We start from the raw sequence: 24,231 nt of genomic DNA, 5'->3' as shown, positions 1-24,231 counted from the left end.
AACCTTAGTTTCCTTCCTTTTAATCAATTACTGAGCCCGGAGAGGACCTTCCCTCTTATCCCATGGCTGCTTACTTTGCTTAAGAGCCTCTGGTGAGGGACCTCTCAAAGGCTTTCTGAAAGTCCAAGTATATCCACTGGATCACCCTTGTCCACATACTTGTTGACTCTCTCAAATAATTTTAATAGATTGGTGAGGCATGATTTCCCTTTACATAAAGCCATGCTGACTCTTCCCCAACAAATTGTGTTCATATATGTGTCTGATAATTCTGTTTACTTTATTTTCAACCAGTTTGCCTGGTACTGAAGTTAGGCTTACTAGCCTGTAATTGTTAGGATTGCCTCTGGAGACTTTTTAAAAAACTGGTGTCTCATTAGCTATCCTCCAGTCATCTATCATAGAAGAGGATTTAAGTGATAGGTTACATACCATAGTAAATAGCTCTCTAATTTTATATTTGAATTCCATTAGAACTTTTGGGTGCATATCATCTGGCCCTGGTGACTTATTACTGTTTAATTTATCAATTTGCTCCAAAACATGCTGTACTGACACCTCAGTCTAGGACAGTTCCTCAGGTTTGTCACTTAAAGAATGGCTCAGGTGTGGGAATCTCCCTCACATCCTGTGCAATGAAGACTGATGCAAAGAATTCATTTAGCTTCTTCGCAATGGCCTCGTCTTCCTTGAGTGCTCCTTTGATTGTCCAGTGGACCCACTGATAGTTTAGCAGGCTTCCTATTTGATATATATATATTTTTTTGCTGTTTTTTTATTTTTTGCTAGCTACTCTTCATATTCTTTCTTGGCCTGCCTCATAATATGTTTACACTTGACTTGCCAGATTTTATGCTCCTTTCTATTTTCCTCAGTTGAACTGGACTTCCAATTTTTAAAGGATGTCTTTTTGTCTCTAACCACTTTTATTCTGTGTGGCCATCGTGGCATTTTTGGGGGTCTCAATTTTTTTTAATTTGGGGTATACATTTGATTTGACCCTCTATTATGGTGTTTTTAAAACGTTTCCCAGCAGCTTGCAGGCATTTCACTCGTGACTATTCCTTTTAGTTTTTGTTTAACTAGCTTCCTCATTTTTTGTGTCGTTCCCCTTTTAGAAGTTAAACTCTTTTGTGGTGGGCTTGGTTTTCCCCCCTAAAAAGGATGTTAAACTTAATTACATTATGGTTGCTATTACTGAGCGGTTCAGCTACATCCATCTCTTGGACCACATCTTGTGCTCCCTTTGTCAGTTCCAGGATCAGCTACTCCAAGAAGCAGTCACTAAAAGTGTCTGTCTGCATCCTCTCCTGAGGTGACATGTACCCAGTCAATAGGAGGATAGTTGAAATCCCACATTATTATTAATTTTTCCAGTTCTATAGACTTTCTATCCTCCTTGAGCATTTCACAATCACTATCACCATCCTTGGTCAGCTGGTCAGTAGTATATCCCTACTGCTATATTCTTATTATTCAAACCTGGAGTTTCAATCCCCAGGAGATTCTATGGTAGAGTTTGATTCAATTAAGATTTTTGTTATTTTAGACTCTGTTTTGCCACTAGTACAACCTACTCTGACATTCCTATATATTTTGTACCTTGGTATTATAGCATCCCACTGATTATCGTTCCACCAAGTTTCTCTGATGCCTCTTAGCTCAATAACCTCAATTAATACCAGGTACACAAGTTCACTCATCTTAGTATTTAGACTTCTAGCATTTGTACACAAGCACTTATAACATTTGTCAATATTTAGTTGTCTGCCTTCATGTGATGTAATTGAATGGGACTCTTTCATTTGACTGTTTCTCTTCAGTTCCTCTCTGTACTTTATTAACTTCTATCCTCTCCTCCTTACTACGCTACAGTGAATCCCTGTTAATAGAGCCTCTGCTAAGGGATGTCTCTGTCTGAACTGTGTTAGTCTGTATTCGCAAAAAGAAAAGGAGTACTTGTGGCACCTTAGAGACTAACCAATTTATTTGAGCATAAGCTTTCGTGAGCTACAGCTCACTTCATTGGATGCATTCCACGGTATGCATCCGATGAAGTGAGCTGTAGCTCACGAAAGCTTATGCTCAAATAAATTGGTTAGTCTCTAAGGTGCCACAAGTACTCCTTTTCTGTCTGAACTGTGTGTTCCTCCGCACCTACTGGCTTTCCCCAGCCCTTAGTTTAAAAACTCCTCTACCACCTTTTTAATTTTACATGCCAACAATCTGGTTCCATTTGGTTTAGGTGGAGCCCATCCTTCCTGTATAGGCTCCTCCTTTCCCAAAAGGTTCCCTAATTCCTAATAAACCTAAATCCCTTCTCTCTACACCATTGTCTCATCCACACATTGAGATCCTGCAGTTCTGCTTTACTGGTCTTGTGCATTTCAAAGAATGCTACCATGGAGGTGTTGGACTTTAACCTCTTACCTAGCATCTTAAATTTGGCCTCCAGAATCTCTCTCCTACCTTTCTCTATGTCATTGGTACCTTATCTAATTGAAAGCTATTAACCCCCCCATGTTGCTGCTGCTGTTAAACAAAAGTACACCATCACTGGTAAATTGAAAAATAATTGTGTCCTAGCCGTCAAACAATGAAGATGGGTTTGGACTTTGGGAATGGGTTAATTCATTGATGGGAGACAAATGAGTTGATACCCATTCAGGATAGTCTTTCCTACTCTATTTTTATTTATAATATGCGCATAGGAGTTGATCTTGTTGCCTTTGACAAAAAATGGATTAACCACAGTGTCAAGGTTCCTTCCTCACTCTGAACTCTAGGGTACAGATGTGGGGGGGGACCTGTATGAAAGACCCCCTAAGCTTATTCTTACCAACTTAGGTTAAATGCCACCGCCACCAAAGTGTTACACAAAGCACAGGGGAAGTGCCCACTTGGAAATGTCTCCCCCCCAAAATATCCCACCAAGCTCTACACTCCCTTTCCTGGGGAAGGCTTGATAAAAATCCTCACCAATTTGCGTAGGTGAACACAGACCCAAACCCTTGGATCTTAAGAACAATGAAAAAAACCAATCAGGTTCTTAAAAGAGAATTTTAATTAAAGAAAAAGTGTAAGAATCACCTCTGTAAAATCAGGATGGTAAAAACCTTACAGGGTAATCAGATTCAAAACAGAGAATCCCTCTAGGCAAAACCTTAAGTTACAAAAAGGCACAAAAACAGGAATATACATTCCATTCAGCACAACTTATTTTATCAGCCATTTAAACAAAACCGAATCCAACGCATATCTAACTAGATTGCTTACTAACTCTTTACAGGAGTTCTGACCTGCATTCCTGCTCTGGTCCCAGCAAAAGCATCACACAGACAGAGAGAGCCTTTGTTTCCTCCCCTCCAGCTTTGAAAGTATCTTGCTTCTTCATTGGTCATTTTGGTCAGGTGCCAGCGAGGTTATCTTAGCTTCTTAACCATTTACAGGTGAAAGGGTTTTTCCTCTGGCCAGGAGAGATTTAAATGTGTTTACCCTTCCCTTTATATTTATGACAAGCAGAAACAGCAGCAAAGCTCACAGCCCTGTTCAGAGTGCAGTAAAAGACAACTCTGTGTTCCAAATGATGCTTTCGTGTGCTGCTTCCAACTGTTGTGTGTATATCCCACTGCAAACACTTTAAATCCCTATTGTACCAACATGTGTTTGGCCAGTCACTTAAAAAACACTGACTCCACCTGGCTGGAGTGTGGGGAAGTGGGTCTGTTACCACATCCCCATCTCTGTACTAATAATCACTAATCCATCTCCGCTTTCCTTCCTAACAAAGATAGAGCCATTTTAATCCACAATATTTTAAAAGAACGCCTTCTAGTGAGACAGGTTAGCAACTGATGTCTACAATTCTTATTCATGAGCACTCAGTATAGTTGCAAAGACTGATTAGTGAAGGCAATATTAAATAGTCTATTTTCATTTATTTCCCATTTGGTGGTAATAATAAGATCCACCATTTCTGTAGGTTCAAATTGTTCTCCCTGCGTTGTGCTCCCTCTGCTGGTCTGCTGCAAGTTAATGAAACACATTCTGGGAACCATTCTCGAGGGACGTTGTCTAAGTAGATGGAGCACAAAGTAGTAAATAAATTCAGGGGTTAACAAGCACCATATGTTAAAGAGTCATCACTGGTTAAAAAGAAAGGAGAAAACTGATAGGAAAATAAATTGCATCTCTGAACTTCTAAGAGGGTTCTGCAAACAAACAGGCAGTTAAAAACACCTAATGTGATTTCACAGATTCTTCTGTGCAGCAAGGTCTATGCATAAGGGAGGCCAAGGGGAAGAAGAAAGGAACAGAAGCATGAAGAAAGGAGATCCTTCTACCTTTTTGAGCCAGGTCATCTTTCCTCCCATTACAGTCCCTTCCCTCTCCAGCTTCCCCTCCCAGCCTGCTCTCTAAGTCACCCTCCTTACATCGCCAACCTTGAGTAGGGAGGAATTTTGCACGAGACCCCTGTCAATTTCACCTCTGCAGCTCCGGTCTCAAATTAAAAAAAAAAAAAAAAAAAAAACACAACGAACCTCCCCTTCTCTGTGCATCCTTTCCCACCCTATCAAAACCCCATGGTGAGTCCACATCTCATCACCAGTTTGGTTTGCCTCCCTATTTTCGGATATCTTCTGCCTTTACCGCTAGTAGTTCACACCCTCAACATTTTATATGGGTTTTTAAAGGTTTGTTTTAGATGTCTGAAGCAACAAGGCTTCCTTCACTTCCCTTGGGAGTCTAGTCCATAGCTTAATACGTCTCACTGTCAGGATGTTTTTCTGGTAAGCTTTCCTCTTTGTTTCATCCTGTTGCTTCATGCAGTATCCAAAATAAATTCCTATCCCTCCTTGCTGTATGTGGCTTCCAAATATCCATAGGTTGCTCTGACTAATTGTGCTTACCGTAGCTATGCTAGATATTTAAATCTTGTTTGGTTGTAAAAGTTTCTTTGCCTGGCCAACTGTCCTTGCTGCTCTGCTATGAACTCACTCCAGTTTATCAGTTGGTCTTTCATGGAGGCACCCAGAACTGAATGCAATATTTTACGTACAGGTGTGGTCACAACAGAGCTGGAGGGAGAGAGGGATATGCCTGTGTGCATATATGTAGCCCAAAGTTGCAATGGCCTTTTTTGTGTCACACTGCAGCGCAAAAATCACATGCAATCCACCATCCAATGCCATCACTAAATATCTTGCAACTTTACTGCTTTTCAGGTTTGTGCCTCATTCAGTATCTGTGCATCCAGATTATTTTCCACCGAAAGTATTCTTTGTTTCCACATGTTACTTTTCAGGCTACATTTCTAATTTCTATTGATCCCTTCTCTGGCCCTCATTAATATCTGTAACTCTTTCCACTTACCAAACTTTGGGAGGGTTATTTAAATTAGGATCTGGGGAAAACAGACGAATAGTGAGGGACAATCACGTCTAACTAAGAGTTAAACAAAGGCAACTATCTGGTAGTGAAAAACTACACCTGGTGCTGCCATGTCCATGCTGCTATTTTTAGTATAATTAGTTAGAGCAGACCTAGCACGAGTCTGTCTACCCAGACTGGGAGACATGCTCTGAGCTCTAGGGAGACACACTCTTAATGCCTAGATAGAATGCAAAGTTTACAGACAAGAACAGGTCGACTATAATGCAGTTGAATGACAAAGAACCATGACATAATAGGTCTAGACTGAAGCATGGTGGAATGATGGAAGTCATTGAGACAGCTAGGTTGGAAGGTGTCTGAATTTCTCCTCAGATTCCCTGGTACTAATGTGATGTTAGCCACTCTTCAGCTCAACAGACCCTTACTTCATCCAAAGCTTTTAAGTATGCCTACAGACTGTTCCTCCGTTTTTGTTGCCACTTCCAAGAATTATACTATGGATTCTGCTTAAGTATTAGAGTTATCAATTTTCAAAATGAATCATCTATCCTAGTGCAATCCAGTTTCCTTTAGTATTTCGTCTTCCTTTCATGAAAGATATCTGCCTGTTTGTGACATCTGGTCCTGATGTGCCTTTGAGAAGCCTGAATTACCTCTGATTACCACTAGTGAGTCAGTGCTGCTAAAAGGCTAAACACAATCAAGAAATGCTTCCTTTCTAGTTCCCACTTTCTCGTGTTGCATAAGGACACAGTCCAATGTCTTAAACTGTGTCAAAAGACAGTTATATATTCTCAAGCTGGCTGCTATAGAAAATCCTGAAGTATGTGAGATAGCAAGATTAGATTAGACGAGGTAGGATAGGTAAGATTACTGTCCAACATAAATAATTTATTAAATCACAAAACAGAATAGGAATCATACAGTAGTGTTACAATCCAACAGTTTATGCCGCAAAAAAACCAATGTTCAAGTTGCTATATTAGGAATTGTCATGGCTGTGGCTAAGCAACTGCTATTCCAAACCTATGACAATGACATTTCACAGAAGAGGAGTACAAGATACCTGACCTTCCTTCCCTTTCCTGTTTTTAAGTTCCTATTTTCTATACAAGAGCTCAAACATCAAATGCTAGTTTAAAAAGTGTTTTGAACACCTGTGTTGATTTCCCCCAAATTCCAAGTCATACTACTTACTTGTTGGTTTGCCTTTGGTGTTGTATGACCATGTTTTTCTCATGGATAGTCTCCAGCAAGGCAGTAGCCAAAGATTTGAGATCTGAAATGGACTGCGGCGTGGCTGGTAGGCTACAACCATGGTCCTCTGATAACAACTCTTGGACTAAAATGTTAAAACAAAAATGAATCTTACCTTTATGTGGACAGAAATGTGACACAAGTAGGTAGTCAGACTTACAAAGCAAATCCCCCTTTGTTTAATTACTTAGCTGAATGTAGATTCATTCCAACCAACGAGCAAAACAAACCCAGACATATAATACTCAGTCATAAAAAATGGTGGCTGTTTAAGCTGATCATTGTTCTGCAGCAATTGCCAGCACAAACATAGGGAGACCCATTTTCTGCTTAGCTAATATTTCTTTTGGAAAGAACAGATTTCCATTCAGTTGGAAAGAGCCTCATTTTTCTAACCTATGATCTCCTGCCACTGGCAGAACAGGAATATTTTTCTTCAGTCCAACTGAAAAACCAAGCCCACAAAGAAGGCTTCATGTTTAGAACTATTGATTCCCTAAGGTTGTTCGAGATTGATGTGATGGAGTTGTCACACATCAGCCAAGAAGAACCTTCTTCTGCAGTAAGGAAGCCTGCGAACTCATTAACCTTGCTCAGCAAGTCCACTTGCATCATCACATTTGGTCATCTGCTGTGGCTAGAAACTACACAAATGTATGGAGAAGAGGACATAAACGGAGCAGTCAGTGCTGGCGAACTTCTTGAGTTTCAACCTGTCATGACAAGTACTGCTGGTTTGGTATGTGCCTGTGTGCATGGAGAGAGGGCGAGGATCACGGTGCAGGAGACAAGATTTGCCAGGGGGAAAAAAAAGGTTACTTTTTCTTATCCTATTCTCATCTTTTCTGATCCTTAGCCTTTGTTCAGGGTTTGTGTGGGGGAAAACATGTGGGATGAGGCGATTGCTCTGTTGGTCTCTTCCTGAAGGAAACCTCAGAACTGCTCCCACAAGGGAGAAGCAAGCCACAGTAGCTCCCAAGTGCAGGAGTGGAACTTGGACTTAAACTGCCCCACCTTCCTTAACATGCCTTCTCTGTACTACTGCTAAAACAGAGCATCAAGGTTGGCATTGTTAGCAGAGAAAAGAGGTGACACAAGAAGAGACTCATCTGGGTCAGAGTTATATTGGGCCTTGAAGGCAAGGCGAAGAAGTTCAAGCTTGACGTAGTGAACAGGTGGAAGCAAAGGAGGGGAATTTACACGGTCAGACTGACAGGAAAAGGAAGGTAGGTTTAGCAGCTTTATTCTAGATTGGCTGGCAGGTTGAGAGATGATTAGGAAGAAAGTGATGTGAGAAAAACTTCAGTTCATACTGAAGAAAGAATGAGGTACTGTACTACCACGTTCCATCTATGCAGTACCTTGCTTTGCAGAAAGGACTCCAGTCAGTGCACTGCTGCCCGATCTACTGTGAATCTTTGAATTTTTCCGTCTCTCTAGAGCATTCTAAGGAAACAAAAACATTTATTTTTCAGACACATTAGCTTAAGTAAGCATTTTCGTTAGAGTAAGGGATCTGAGGGTGGGGATATTAATCCTGGAGTTTCTCTTCTAGGGCATGAGTCTATACCTACACTGTTGGTTGGATGAGTGGGGCTCCTTCTGAAGTATTGGATATACTAGCCAAGAGAGCCTTTGGGACCCTAAAGAATCTATGCACCTCATCACCATCCCCCTTTACTCTTCTTTCTATTCCCCTCCCCCCCCACACCACCACTTGGGTTTTTAAAACTTTCCTATTTCTGGAAAAAGTTGAATACATTTGTAAATGCAGAAACACTCCATGGGGAATAGCAGCCTGGGATAAAATTCTGACCTTCCAGAAAGTTTCTCTTGGACATGCTTAAAGAGGGAAAAGAAAAGAGCACTAAAACTCTCTTTAAGGTCCTTTCAGCAGAAAATGCTGGCTTTTAGGAAGAGTTCAAAGCAAAATCATGATTCTCACTAAAGCTGAGCCCTAGTTATTCCCAAAGAACGGTCCTTCAGAAATCAGATACACACACACCTGCTTTGTGACCTCAGTTTCTCATACCTGTGCCTGGGATGGGGATGGCAGTGCTTTGGAGGAATTTTGCTCTTCACTAGAATAGCAGGGAATGCTGTGACTGCTTAACAGTGATTAAGGAATTAAGAAGCATCACCTATAGGCTTAACGTCTCATGCAGAAAAATGGAGGATGTGTTTTTTGATTGAAGTTGGAGCAGAGGGTTAGAGGAAGAATACTCAGATAACTAGATTTAGTCCAGAAGATATATTCTGCAAAAGAACACATACAGCCTATCCCAAAAGTGGAGGTATAAGGAAGATATATCAATCATTAAAATTTGCCAATCAACAGTACTGGTGTTGGGAAACATGGAGATAAAAGAACAGCTGCATGATAATAAATGTCCTAACACTTTGTAGAAACACAAGAGCATTAATTTTCTACGACCACCAATCTTCCATTTAGTGACAAGCTGGAACATCACCACATTCTAACCCCAACTAGGAGCAATTTTTCCTAGATCTTGAGAGAACACATTCACTTTCTAGATATTTCTAGCAGGTATTTCTTTATGCTATAAAACAGCTGAGAAGTCTATAGGGAAGACTGGGGATGTAAACAAAATACATAAAGGTACTAAAATTATCTAGTTGTCTTAAACTACAAGTAAGAGGAAGTGGTAATTGCACCTGGAATTTTAACTCCTAAGGTGCTACAGATCCAAACAATTTTACACTTTTTAAAATGCGTATAAACAAATGAAAAAAAGTAAACTCTATAAATAGAGGAGCGCTGCATAACGATATGCTGGGAGAACTCTACCTTGTACTTAGCAATATTAGATTTAAGAAGGTTGACCTCCTCTTGAAGTTGCTTTAATCTCTCTTGAAGGTATCTGGAAAATACATAATATATATCATTAGACTCCTGTATATTGTGTTTCTTTTGTATTAAACACTGGCAATGTATTAGTCATTGCATAGCACAAGGCACAAACGGAGCCACTGCCAAGACGTTTCACAAGAGGGGGCTTCTACAGTTATGTCTTCACTGGAGAATTCACCTAGCACTGGTGGAGCATCCCCAATGCAAAGCCCTACCCATGCATTCACATATGATGCTGTATTAGCCCACGTGCTGGTTCTTTGTGGTACATTATACTGGTTTGCTCTACAAATTCATTCACAGGATGCTCACACTTTCTCACTTGGCATGAAGTTGTCATCTGTGGCAGTGCCATGAGAACAATACTTTTATGTTCTGAACTTCCAAGTGGAGACATCTGTTGAAATGCTGTGCAAGTGAAGCAGACATGGAGCAGGCAAATATGGGGTTAAAATGCTGAGACAGTGTAAGTGACTTCCAATGCAGAAGGAAAGATCAAACAAAGTACAGCCCAGGTGCAGTCGTGGAACAGCATCAGAAGACTAACAGCAGCCAGGCTGGATTACCCTGCATTCTCACTGCAAAGTAGACAGGTTGCCAGCCCAGGCTGAAGCTACACCAAAGTTCAAGACTATACCCTCAACTGTGTCTACTAGCCTGGGTTTAAAGCACCCTCAATCACAGATTAGAGATCAGGGCAACATCTGGGCTAAAGCCTGAGTTAATTCTTCAGGGAAGACATACTTGACTTCAGAAGTCATTTCCCCACCTTTGGCCCCTTAAGTCTGGATGTGTATACTGTAAAACCTCAGAGTTATGAACAGCAGAGTTATGACCTGACAAGTCAACCACACACCTCATTCGAACTGGAAGTATGTAATCAGGCAGCAGCAGAGAAAAAGGAAAAAAAAGCAAATATAGTGCAGTACTGTGTTAAACGTAACCTACTAAAAAATAAAGGGAAAGCAGCATTTTTGTTCTGCATAGTAAAGCGTCAAAGCTGTATTAAGTCAATGTTCAGTTGTAAACTTTTGAAAGAACCACCATAACATTTTGTTCAGAATTATGAACATTTCAGAACAACTCAAACAACAGTGTCTGTAACTCTGAAATTCTAGGTAATTAAATGTTATGGACATACTGCAAAGCCTCTTCAGAGCCCTCTCTTCTAGTGTCCTAGCAGAGAGCCCAAATCATATAGTAACTGCACTTCCCCTTTCCAAAGCAGTGACAGAGAATAAATGGACTTGCCTACAAGGGCAAATTTACCAGCATAATTATATTGGCAAATTTTCCCATAAAAAGACAAGCCCTTTCTGTGGTCAAAGCTGGATGCAGAACCATGTATCCATGTGCTCAGGCCCCTCATTTACAAGCTCAAGACTCTGTTTGGTCTCAGTATTCAGTGCAGGATGTCTGAAGGGTAAAAATATGGCTACTTCTGAAATTGTCTTTGATTCTGTGCCATAAACCGATTGAAAGAATATGAACCATTCCCTCCTTCCTCATCCCCACACACTGCAAAGCATCACTCCCACCATTTCAGCTGAGCAAAATCCAAATAAGCTGCCTGCCATTGTGAATTCTGACTGCTTGTTCATGATATAGATGGAATGAAAACAAATGTGAAACTGAACAAGTACAAAGCACAACACTTAAGAGTCCAAATCCATCAGTTTACATTCTTTGAAATATTTTCTTTAAAGCTGTGATGTGGCTGAGCTCCTGATGCAAGCACCAATTTCAGCAATTTGCTGCTTGTGTCATAGAGGCTAACTGGTGCTAATGGGCAAAGGGTTCATTTTTCTTTACAAGCAACTCCTTTCTCCAACCTGACAAACTCACTACACCTAACACACCACTTGCATGGTATTTATTCATGAAGTGTAGCATGTGATATAGTGATTGCATATATCACATGGTGGACAAAAACACTCTGCATCCATTCACTGAGCCGACAGCCTGTGGAACGGGGGTATTTCATGTAAGACTGGATCCTGGTTCCTAGGAAACCAGCCAGCTTTACAACAGAACTCTGGCAGGAGGGGAGAAACCTACTTTATTAGATAGGAAAGGTAACTATTAATAAGCATAGGCTCCCAAGCTCAAGTTTTATGATTTTGTTTTGTATTGAGACCATGTGCTTCCATCACTCTTGTTTCTAGTGAAATCTCTGTTCTTTCTTAAATAAACCTTTTGTTTTACTATAAGTGCTCACAAGTGCTGTGTGTTACACATGAGCAGCAATTTAAGAAAAAACTGAAACTGAGTACACTACTCGCTGGGGAATGGATGATCTCGGATTTCTGTGAGTAGCCAGTGTCGGGGCTGGATATCACAAGGGAATGCTTCAAGGGGTCTGGGGTGCCCCTCTTGTTAATCTGCAAGGCAAAGCCACAACTGGCACAGCTCAAGGAGAGTGCTTGAGTGGCTGACAGGCTGGGGGTGTTAAGGCACTAACACCCAACTACCTCAGACAAAGCTACCTCACGCTGGAGGTGGGGGTAACAAGGTGACTCAGTCCTTGAACCATGTGAACCATCACACTGTACATACTGAAGAAGCACTGCAGACTTCCTATACACTCACCTGTTTTCCATACACAGGGCATCTACATCAATGATGCGATTTTCATGTCCTCCCAGAATGTGATTAAGCTCTTGGTTGAGTCGGTCTGCTTTATCTTGATAAGAAGAGCGTTCTTCCTTTACATCCTGTAGCTCATCCAATGCGGCTTGAAGATCATGTTCCAGAGTCTCAATCTGAGAAGAAATCAAAGCTATTGTTATTCTGCAGAATTTACTGAAGAAGGAATCATATCCAGACACAGAACATATCTGGAATCATATCCAGACACAGAACAGTAGCAAGTACTTCGCTTCTGAAGGTGGTCAGATTTAGAAGGCCAATTAGTAGATTTTTGATAATCCATAAAAGCATACTAAAAGGCAGCATATGAAGACTGAATCAAACCCCCAGATTCAAACATCCTTAAAACTTTGGAGGAGTTTAGTTTCAATCTTTGTGGATCACTACATCTCTACTCAAGCTACCTGAATATATTGGGAAAGAAATTAGAATTCACCCTGACCAAGCAATATTTTAATTTATGATGCTCCCTATAATTGTTGTCAGTAATATCACTGAAGACACCACTGTAAGAAAAGTTGAGATGCATAACCTTGCTGCAAAATTTCTTTAGCTTCTGACTCTAAAATTCATATAGCTACAGTTTTTTCTGCACCGCTATTTCCTCCCTTTTAAAATGAGAGCCAAAAAAAGGAAATAAAGATTGCATTTGTTGTTCTCCTCTTTTGACCATGCATACACAATTTTGTTTTAAAAGTATCGTTTACTCTGTTTTTCTCTATTTCATTAAAACTAATGTTAAAACAAAGTTCAGCAATTAAAACTGAACTAGCTTGCAAAATATTTAAAAACCATTTGGAATACAAAAGCAAAGGAAGACCTTATTCACACTAAGGTCGGAATTAGGTCAGCAACAAGTGGTTCCTAGCATGGTTATAACTTGGTATCGAGGGACTAAAGAGCTAGCATTTGGGTATAGAGTAGGTCTGGGCTAGCGTAGGGTGTGAGGCAAAAACTAGATAAGGCTCTCTTGTGAGATCAGTTGTTCTTAGAAATTACAGTTCCATCTGAAGGGGGGGGGTGTCGGGGCTTGGTGGTTTTGGATTGGACTGGATCCAAGATTGTAATGACAGGTTTAGCTCCTGGGATTAGAATTTAAAACCCAGCAGCCTTCACAATTAAAAGGGTTTCATATTCAAGGTTCAAGTTTTGACCCATTTCTAATTATAAGAAAACAACCAGTCTACATAGGGTAGAAAAACTGTTCTAACACCTGTCCTTAAAATTCAGTTGTTTCTACTGAAATGTGTTCAGGGCTTTGAAGTTCTGCCTTCAGTACACGAAGCAGGAGTAAACCAGATGAGTACTGGGATGAGAGATACCAACTGCCAGTGGACATCTAGGTGAAGACACCATGAAGTCTTAGTGATTCAGTATACAGTGAGTACTAAGTGCAGTGTTAAAGAGCACTTTCCTGATGAAAGGCACAAGGGATTTTGGAAAAGACATCAATCAGAAGTCTTACCCAATTGTGGAAATTAAAGAACGCACTTTAACATGTTAATCTGTCCCCTGGCTAAATTTCAGTTTGGGCATCTCGTATCATGTCAACATATGTGCCTCTGACATTTCTGGTTAAATATGGGATTCTTCACTGACAATCCTAAACTATTGCTATGTGCTATTCAACAGCTGTCACATTCCACCTCTTGAGGTGGATGAATTTCTGAGATGAAGCAACTTCATCTCCAGTGGTGCATACCTTGTAAATGCATAAAGTGCTCTGCATGCTCTTTACACATACGTTCAATAAATACTACCAGAGTATAAACTTCCTTGCCACCAACACCACTATCTGCATTGCAAACCAGGTAACAACTATTACAGCACAGCAGAGGCATAATTTACTTGTTCTTTTGCCAGCAGTGAAAACAATCTCTCACTGAATGCCCATTAGTTATTACTTGTTCTCGTGCTTTCTCCAGCTGCTGAACAAGGTCTTCACGCTCGTGTGCTGCAAAGTGGCGTGCCCCAACTTCTTCATCTCCAAGTCTTTGTTTTGCTATTGTCATTCTAAGGAGCTGCAAGAAATGCCAAGACTTCATAAACCACAGAACACAGATTGAACACTTGAGAGAATATTAGCAGAGTATATTGTATCACTAGATATGGAATGTTATCAGAGAGCCTTTCCAGACTCTCACAAATCTGAACCAGAGATATTTTACGAGAGATCACTTTTGTGCCTATGAGCCCTATCCCATTCTCATTCAAATTGATGGGTGTTTGGCCAGTGACTTCAAAGAGCCAGATTAGGCCCTCAAGCAGTAATTTAAGAATTTTACATATGGGCATATGTTTAAAGTGAGCATGGACATACGATCCATCCTCATTCTCCAGAAAAGACAAGGTTTTGAATTTTAAAAATTATTTACTACCAGAAATAATATCTTGCTTTTATATCAGGCTTTTCACCCCTATATCTGAAAGCTGTTTGCAAAGGACAATAACTATTATCCTAATTTTACAGATTAGGAAACATGGCACAGAGAAGTCAAGTGACTTGCCCAGCACCACACATGCACCTCCTAAACTAAATCCAGTTGCAACCTTTGTGCAGAATTAGCACGAAGATTAAAAGAACGGGGCTATTTTTACATGAACATGAAAACAAATGTTTCTGAAATATCTATTAACATATAATGATAGTGGAAGATGTTAAAAATATTTAGTTAAAATGCAAAACAAAATCTTCAGCATCTTTCATGGCTAGTAAACATTTTTTAAACAAAGCCTGACCTGAATTAACAAAACCATTTTCAATACTACTGTTAAACAGAGGCTACTCTGAGGATTAGGTTTCAAGGATTAAAAGGGGTAAAATAAACAGCCTACAGAGTGCATAGGCTAAAGAACATGCATCATTTAGAATTGTTTATACTTTGCACAGTTCAGAAAAAGTGCTACATCCCAGTAGCCCAATTTGTGGGATTTCCATAGAGGCTTGAGAAATCTGCAGTGAGAATTCCCATGACTTCCCTCCCATTTTTCAGTGGCACAAAGGAATTAATGTGCACCATTATATTTCAGAGTTAGCAAATCAATCTTCTGAAACAGAAGACTGTATATTCCATTTATTTTAGGTATTTAGAGGATGCCAGTCACCACAGTTCCTATGTGCTAGTTAAAATCCTACTGATGCAAAGCAGACCATCAAAAACAGGTTCTTCTCCACTTCAGCCCATTTAGTCCACACAAGTGCTGCTACTATAGCTTCTTCTGATAAGCTCTAAAGGGAGACTTACAGCTCCTGAGTGACGTAATGGTCCACAGGCTGCCTTATTTTTGACAAACTGCATTTCCCCCTTCCCACAGAAAGAGTGTGGATTATATTGTAAGGAGCACACACTGAATTGTTTCTGGAAAATATACCAGTGGCTAATTTAAAAAAAAAAAATTTTTAAACCAAGCAGGTTTAGGAATGGGGCCAGAGCTTTCGTCTGATCATACAGATGTGAAAGGGGAAAAACACATAGTGCTAATAGCCAAACTGTATTACAACATCTCACTTTGCGACTGGTTAGAAAAGTAAATTGAAATAAGGATCAGAAGGCTCAGAAAATGGGAGCAGGGAACCTTCTCCCCCCTCAATGCAAGTAAGAGCTTAGGTTCTCTCCAATGCGCACACAGCTCTAGATAGGGAGAGCTTGGTTAATGCCATTCAACCATGCTCGTTCCATACCCCAAGAAGGGGCTGGGGTAGAATATGCAACAGCCTGTGGTGCTGGGACAATTTGTACAGTGGGGGTTCTGAGAGCCATTGAAGCAAACTGTAAACGCTGTATATGATGGAAACCACTTCAAACCAGGCGGTGCTGTCACATCCCCAGCACCCTCGATTACAGCCTTGAGTAAATACTACTTGCAGGAATAAGGGTTGCAAGGCCCAAAGCTTGTTCCAGTCAAATCATAGTTCTTTATTTACTGATGAAGTGTGTGGGGGTGGGGGGAATCCAAACACAAATCCAACATCTTATTCCTAAATGACAGGTCACTTCAGGCATTCGGCGACTCAGGCAGCAGGTGCGGCTGAGCAGGTCTAGCCCTCCAGGTCTGCACCCTGCACATCTGCTGATGATACACCACCTGCTGTAAAGATTTTCCCCTTTGTAGCGCTTGGAACGTCAGCATTTTCATGCTGTGCCAGGGGCAAGCGCAGGGGCGGGGGGGAGAAAGAAGGGTTTAGTCTGTATTTTAGCCTTTTATTATAAAGTTTGTACTCCGTCCCTCTGGGCACTGTATTTTTATTGAACTATCATTCAGAATTCATCCAGGATAGAACCACTCAGCTTCATTTTGCTGCCCTATTCCTCAGAACAGATTAATACAAATAGAGGACCCCTCAGGACTCCAAAAATCTTTCCAGCACAGTAGATTTTGAAGTGAAGTGCACTTTAAACAGAGGCAGCGGTTCCGGAGAGGCTCAGCATACACTAAACAAACAGGCTTTCACCAAACAAAGCAGGGTGCAGCATGCCATTATTTAGCATCACTCTCTACTGTGCTAGGCGCAGGCAAAAATGATAAAATCAAAATTTATTTTAACCCAACAATTTTGGTTAAAATAAACAGAGCGAGATACCTCCATCGGACCTCGCTGTTCGAGGTGCTGAACAGACACGAGGGGAAAAGCGAGTTCTGCACAGCAGGCAGTAGTCGCAGTTAACACAAGCATGTTAATCTGGCAGAGCCTTCTAGGCATCGTGGCTAAGGCTGTGAGTCTTTCATGGAGGTCACAGATTCCGTGGCTTTCTAGGACCTCTGACTTCTTCAGCTGCAGCAGCTGACCCCAGGGCTGCCCGAGCAGCTGGGTTGGCCCTGGGGCCGGCCTGCTCTGGAGGCCACAGGCACTGGTCTTGGACACTGCCCCAGGGAAGTGGTCCAGGAGCAGTGGTGGCAGGGCCCCAGGCCAGGCCCCCCCACCCCAGGAGCAGCAGTGGGGCCAAGGGCAGCCCCCTGGGGAGGAGGAGTGGCAGGACCCCAGGCCAGCCCATCCCACCATCCCAGGAGTGGCAGTGGCTGCTGGAGCGCCCCCTATCCCTGCAGTACCTAAGATTTAGTTAGGGGTACATTTTGTAAAAGTCACGGAGAGGTCACTGCCCGCGACTTTTTGGTTATTGCCTGTGACCTCTCCGTACCTTTTACTAAAAATACCTATGACTAAATCATAGCCTTAATCATGGCATAAGTGAGTCTTTAGAGGGGATTTGGACCTACTGCAAGAGACATATGCATGTGTTTAACTTTATGCACTGTGAGTAATCCCATCAATCTGGCTGACACATGAGTAGACTCATTAGCCACCAATGGGACAAATAAAAAAGTGTAATATTAAGCATATTATGTAAATATTTGCAGGGTCGGAGCCACAGCAATGCCATTGTCACCCCTAAATAAGTTTCAACTTTGAATCTGTTACCTCTGTGGTATTTTATTTACTAAATGTACTGCACCCTGGCTAAAAACTATTCCCTTCCCCCTCTCCCCCCCCCTCCCCAGATTCATAGGTCCTGCTAGGAGCACAATGTGCACAATGAGCAATTGCCATGGAAAATGAAGAGTACAGTGATACTTCTTTCACAGCATGTACATATGCATTTTGGGAGCATTATTTTGGATCCTCTTTTGGTTCATTAGGGATGGGAGACACTAGTGACATATTAAATTTTGTTAACTTAAACACTCTTAGGTTCCAAAGGTAGGCTGAAGTTGTGAACTGAATACAGGGATACTGTACTGCACTATCGTTTTATCTGATCATACAGAATTTATCTCAAAATACTAACCAGAAAGTTAAATATATAACTAGATTACTCGTGGCCACACACATATATACAATATGAAGGTACAGTAATTCTTTTTAACTCACCTTCTCCATGAAGAGCACCAACCTTAACCCATAGCAGTGAAATGCTGTCTCCAGCCCATTACGTTGATGAAATGTTACACTGGCACTTCTGGGTATCCCAGTGCACTTTTGTGTACTTTGCATAACCATAAAACAACTTGAGACAGTGACCTTGAGTGCCTATGTTGCTTATAGAGGACCAAGTGCACTGTTAGTGCCAAATAATAACACGATTTCTTAGTATAATAATTACACTTATCACATAGCTAGTTTCTACAGCAATTCGATTCACACATTTGATACATGCTACAGGTGTCCACCCCCACCTAGCAGGCTTTAGCTGTCATGCTTCTGGTTCAGCTGGTTAGGCAAAGTTGCCAGACCGACTAGCTTACCACTATACTCCACAGCAGTAACTGAATAGCTTGTGGCTCACAGTCACAGTCAGAGGTATATCAAGTCACCACCAAGTCTAAACAGTCAATGACTGATTACAAGTTGAAGGACTCATCCCTGAAAAGGGCATCAAAACAATATCTGTGCTGCTTTATGAACAGACCCTTCAATCCCCTAATTGTCCGAGATGTGTCTCACCTTTTTTTTTAATTCAAACTTCACACCATTGCCAGCACTAGGGCAGCTGCACCAGCTGGTGCAGATAAGCTGCTGCTGGCATTTTTCTCCAGTACCACCACCTAACCCTGATGAAAACAACTCTAGATAACACTGAGGCAACCACCAGCACTCTACACCAGAGTTCATAACACTGCTACTGCCAGATAGCCTGTGACCTAGGCTGGAAATGAGGACCAATTCTGCACAGGCTTGAATTGTGGTAAAGGTCTCATACTGAGCAAGTAGTTTGAGTAAGGGAATTCTGGTAATTGGTAAGCTGATGTATAGGACTTCCAAGCCACAGCAGGCTGCTTGGCCCAGGGATGGGACCTCTGACACAGTGGGTTTTCACATGAGACACTTAGTTTGACAATGACTGTGTCTCATGTATGGGCAGTAATACTGTAGCAATTATTTTGGACACAACATGTTGTCCTATCACTGAACTATACCCTTAGCAGCTCAGCAAATCATTTCTCTGTCAGTGACTTGTGTGAGTGGGAATTAAAGTGGAGATGAGAGTCACCTCATCTCCTAGAAGCATCTAGCCTCCCCCCCCCCCCCAATCAACTTCTATGTCTCCATTTAAGGCACGAGCGTGATCTCTTCAGGCCCTCTAAGTTTAAGGGTTTATTCTCCAAGTATCACTGTCCCAACGCTGGGTAGAAAAGGGGTTTAAAAATCAAGTACCCGGTAAACACAGTAGTTTTCATGTGTCAGAGTTGATAAGAGATTGTGATCAACCATAAGAGTAAATACCCTTAGAACTCAGTTGCTTGAATGCTACAGTGTAACTGTAGCTGTATTTCTTTAGCTGCAGCAACAAATCTTTCAAGAGACTTTTTGGAAATGTTTTACTGTTTGTGCCATTTGAGTTCTAGCTGAATAAATGGGAAAATTAGTCCAGTTAAAAAAGTCAAATACAAGCAATTTGCTCTTGTCTAACTGATTATGTACTTAATATCTAGAATCCACAATTCCCATAACAAGTACAAAGGTCATCAGTTAAAATCCCATTGCTAACCCAATTAACCGTTCTATCTCACTACTGGTGAGCACTAATGCAATTTGAAGGAAAAAAAAAAAAAATCAGGCCATCAACACACTTCTCCTTAAATATCACACACCGGCTCTGTTGAGGGTATTTTTTTAATTCTACAAAACCCGTGTCATTGAGGGACAGGCTTTATGAGTCATGCATGTTCAAGCACAGGCAGAATTGTTCATCCAGCAGCAGCTTCACTGGCTGCAAAAGCAGCTGTTTGCTCATCTCTTGCCAGAAATAAAGTTGACGTTGACCCGGGGCCCTCCCTTGCTTTGGAAAAAATGGAGAGAGAAAAATGGCAGTATAAAAACGTAAGAAATTATTGTAATTTGTTGTTTTTGTATACTGTATTTTATCAGTTCTGCAATGCTGAGTTAACTCTTCTGCCAGCTCAGAAGAACCATCCCAGAACTTTTCCTACCAAAGCTAGGAGAGAGTAAAATATGGCAACAAGCAGTGGTTCTCAATCAGGGGTCTGAGGCCCCCTTGGAGGCTGCGAGCACATTTCAGGGGGGCTGCCAAAGCAGTAAAGCAGCCTCCCCCTCCCCCACTCCCAGGTCTGGGAGGCAGGAGCTATGGTCCAGGTGATTAGCAGGGGGCTGGGAGCAGCCCACTTCGCTTCCCTCACCCCAACCCTAGCTGTGTCGCTTGGGGGAAGGGATCCCCCCCCACCCCCGCACTCACTAGTGGCAGCGGAGCTGCCCAGCGCTAGCCCGCTCCACTCCGCCAGCTCCCAGCCGTGGCGCTCCGCTTCCCACCACTGGTGAATGCGGAGAACGTCCCTTCCCCAACCTCCCCGCACTCACCGGCGTCGGGAAACGGAGCGCTGCCGCTGGGAGTTGGCGGAGTGGAGCGGGTTGTGGCCACATGGCTCTGCTTCCCACCGCTGCCAGTGACTGCCTGTCAGGGGGTGTGGATAGGGGTTGGGGCAGACAGAAGACAGCGGGCTGTGTAAGGGACGGGGTCCTGGGGGTGATTAGGGATGGGGGGGTCCTCTGGAGGGGGCGGCAGGGGACAAAGAGCAGGGGGGCCAAAGCAAGTTCAATATAATGCAGTTTCACATATAATGCGGTAAGATTTTTTGGCTCCCACGGATCACATTATATCGGGGTAGAGGTGTATATCAAAGATTGTGATGTTCTTTGAGATCTACTGATAAAAAGCTCTATATAAGAAATAGGCATTATTCATAATTATTTTCCTCCTCTGCAGATCACCTTGAATGCCACAATGTAGTCCTTCGTGGGGCAGTCAGATCATGAGCCATTTCTGGCAAGAACTCTGGGTTTTGATCTTTTGTATCTTCATGTTATGAACAGAAGGAGTGGAATAAAGTGGAGAGACTTTGTTAAACTTTTTTTCCTGAGGCACGGTCTTTCAAAAGCCATGTGAGCCAACATATGTATTTTTAGTTGACATCTTACTGTTCCTTGACTGGACTCAGAATTTGCATTAGTACATCCTGTAGGCATTTTCTGAACAGCACCTTTGACAAAGATGGGAAAGGGGTGCAGGGGAACATGAAAAAAGAGGTGGGGAGAGAGGAACACACAGATAAAAGGCAAGTCTGACAATCTAAGGTACTTATATAGACACTGTCACCATAGTATCAGAGTAGTTCTATCTATAAACCAACACCAGTGTGAGGTACAGCAGTAATATCCCCATTTTACAGAAGAGGAACTGAAGGCACAGAGCAGCTAAGTGATTTGCCTGAAATCAAAGGAAATCTTGTTGAAGGAAGGAATTGAACCTGGGTTTCCCATGTCCTAGGCTTGTGCCCTAACCACTGGACCATCCTTCCTCTGCAAAGGAGAGAGCTGGAGACAGGATGCTCTTACAAAATAAAAGTAAGTTTCCAACGATATATGGGGAGACATCATGAAAGAAAACAGAACACAAAAGGAAGCAAAGAAAATGGAGACAAGGGATGGAGCACAAGAGTGAAAGGAAACAAAGCAAAAACATTTACATAGATTTACTGGAATAAGCTACAGCAGCTGTTATAAGCACCTTATATCAATATAACTGCATCCAAATAAGAGTTTTACCATTTTATCAGTTTCTAAACAGATACAGTTATAATTGTATAAAAAGTGTGTTTAAGCCAGCTCTTAGGCCCCAGTCCTGCAAGCTACTCGAGTGGTGCTCCACTGATCATAGAGATACGCCAGTACGGGATTGAGGCCTTGTGTAATTTTTATTCTGCTCCCTATAAGCCTTGCTAGTTTTTAGTCCTTACTTGGTGTCCCCACCACCTGTTACAAGTCCTACCTTTCATTAGTTTGATTTGTGTGCACACTTTTGTAGACAGCTCCAGCTGCGAGTGGTACACACATTTAGCTTCAGCTTATATATTTCAATTAACAGAAAACAGGAGTTTCATTAATACTGAACAGCAGTTTTCGAGCAATGTTCCATATACATTGCTAAACTTGGTAATAAAATAAATTGGTTATGTAAAGATAATTAGCAGAATGATTACTTAAAATTCATAACGAAATATGTACTTCAAGACCACTTGGGTCTATGTTTTTTGGAGAGAAAAATATAAAACACCTTTTTTAATCATATACTGAAATTCTACATTATTGCATTAGATACCATGACAAAGTTCCTCCTCTGCCTTTGTGGGTCCTGCACTTATTGGAGGATTTGCTTGCCTCGGAGATTCACAGCAGCCCTCAGTTTGGCCACTTTTGCTATTGGCTCAAACCTGCCATTCACTCAGCTAACCTCATCACTGGCCAGCCTGAGAAAAAGGAAAGAAAAATCCCCACAGTCTCTGCTGATCCACCATGTGGGTCGGCGAACAGCCCAGAGACCTTCCCCTCTGGTGGAACCCACAGTCCAGGTAAACTCCCCCTGTGTCTGATCAGGAGTTGAGAGGTTTGGGGGGAACCCAGGCCTGCCCTCTCTACTCTGGGTTCCAGCCCAGGGCACTGTGGACTGCAGCTGTCTAGAGTGCCTCCTGGAACAGCTGTGCGACAGCTACAACTCCCTGGGCTACTTCCCCATGGCCTCCTCCCAACACCTTCTTTATCCTCTCCGCAGGCTCCTTGTCCTGGTGTCTGATAAAGCTTGTACTCCTCAATCCTCCAACAGTACGCCTTCTCACTCTCAGTTCGTACTACCTCTTGCTCCCAGCTCCTTGCACACATGCCACAAACTGAAGTGAGGTTCTTTTTAAACTCAGGTGCCCTGATTAGCCAGCCTGCCCTAATTGATTCTAGCAGCTTCTTAATTGGCTCCAGGTGTCCTAATTAGCCTGCCTGCCTGAATTTGTTCCAGCAAGTTCCTTCTTGTTCTGGAACTGCCCCTGTTACCTTACCCAGGGAAAATGGACCTGCTTAATCTGGGCCTAATATATCTTCCTTCTAACACTCTCCTGTAGCCATCTGACCTGACCCTGTCAAAATACTTTAAAATATCACATAACCAAGAAAAGATTAAAAGCTTGTCCAAATATATTTACAAATGGAAACACCAGGAACAGCATATAAAAGAGCAGAAGCTAATGGTGATTAACCCAAAACAGGATCCACAATAAATATTCAAAGAAAACAGAACAAATGTAGCATGCACAAAAAATATCATATCCAAGGAACCTAGGTTACTAGCATCCTGTGTAGGCTGTTTTTGTTTTCCTGTTTTGAGTATTTTTTGTAACCTCAATATTCTAGAAACTTATGAATACAACAAAATATTTCTTCATTCAGTTTTTCTGAGGAGCTTGTCTCTAGTCCAGTTTACACATTACATGTAGTCTTCCTAGTAAAGAAAAAAGTTTGCAGTACCTTGTTGTCTCCTTGTACTTCTCCCAGTCTTTGCTGCAGTTCTTTAATTTCTTCTCCCAGATGCTTATTTCGATCCCGAGAATCACTCAATAGTTGGGCAAGATTAGCCTAGGAAAGTTACAAAGTTATATTAGACAAAAGTGTGCTAGGTGGTGGTTGAGTGTAGGTGGTGGTTGAGAAGGAACCAGGGCTTTATGCACTACCTTTCAACTGTGTCTAGTTTTGTCAATGTTGTTATCTAGCCCCAACGTTTCACTAGAAACAGCATCAGGATTCTAGCACCTAAATTACTGCAAAATAATTAATAAAGTATGTGTATTACAAAGCTCCAGAACAGTACATAACAATAAAAAAAGGTGGGAATACCCACACTATCTCAGATACCTCTGAAAATAAAAAAAGCTTAATAGACAAAATCTGATATGAGATAGCTAAACTAACTGTTTTAAACATGGGTATAATTAGGCAAAAGGAATAACTGAGAAAGAGAGCTTTGAAGTGGGTGGGGTGTTCTCTCTGCTTAAATTCTATGTGCTATTTATAACGCAAATGAACTTCAGAAAATTTCTCCACATCTCCCCCAACAAGTCCCTACCCCCATTCATAGCTACTCTGGAAATGTCTTGTACATCAAAGTGGTGCAACATTTAGAAGATGTTGAGCATGATCTAACATTATTTGTTATTGCACGTTTACTGAAAAATATCAGATTAACTGAAAAATAATATTCTTCCACTAACATCCTCAAGATGTA

General features: G+C 41.7%; 1 protein-coding gene across 2 annotated transcripts in view; it reads right to left on the bottom strand.

The window, feature by feature from the left end:
- CCDC149 (coiled-coil domain containing 149) overlaps positions 1–24,231 on the bottom strand; it is a 63,061-nt gene that overhangs the window by 16,422 nt on the left and 22,408 nt on the right. For both annotated transcript variants that reach the window (XM_084625973.1, XM_084625974.1), the window contains exons 4-9: positions 23,478–23,585; positions 14,077–14,193; positions 12,113–12,285; positions 9,461–9,533; positions 8,013–8,097; positions 6,592–6,736 (exon numbers count right to left, since the gene is read on the bottom strand). In XM_084625973.1, coding sequence (XP_084482099.1) covers positions 6,592–6,736; positions 8,013–8,097; positions 9,461–9,533; positions 12,113–12,285; positions 14,077–14,193; positions 23,478–23,585 — 701 coding nt within the window. The remainder of the gene's footprint in view (positions 1–6,591; positions 6,737–8,012; positions 8,098–9,460; positions 9,534–12,112; positions 12,286–14,076; positions 14,194–23,477; positions 23,586–24,231) is intronic.

Source organism: Lepidochelys olivacea (genome assembly GCF_965140295.1).
Source record: "Lepidochelys olivacea isolate rLepOli2 genome assembly, chromosome: 4".
NCBI lineage: Eukaryota > Metazoa > Chordata > Testudines > Cheloniidae > Lepidochelys > Lepidochelys olivacea.
This window is presented reverse-complemented; position numbering and strand designations above follow the sequence as displayed.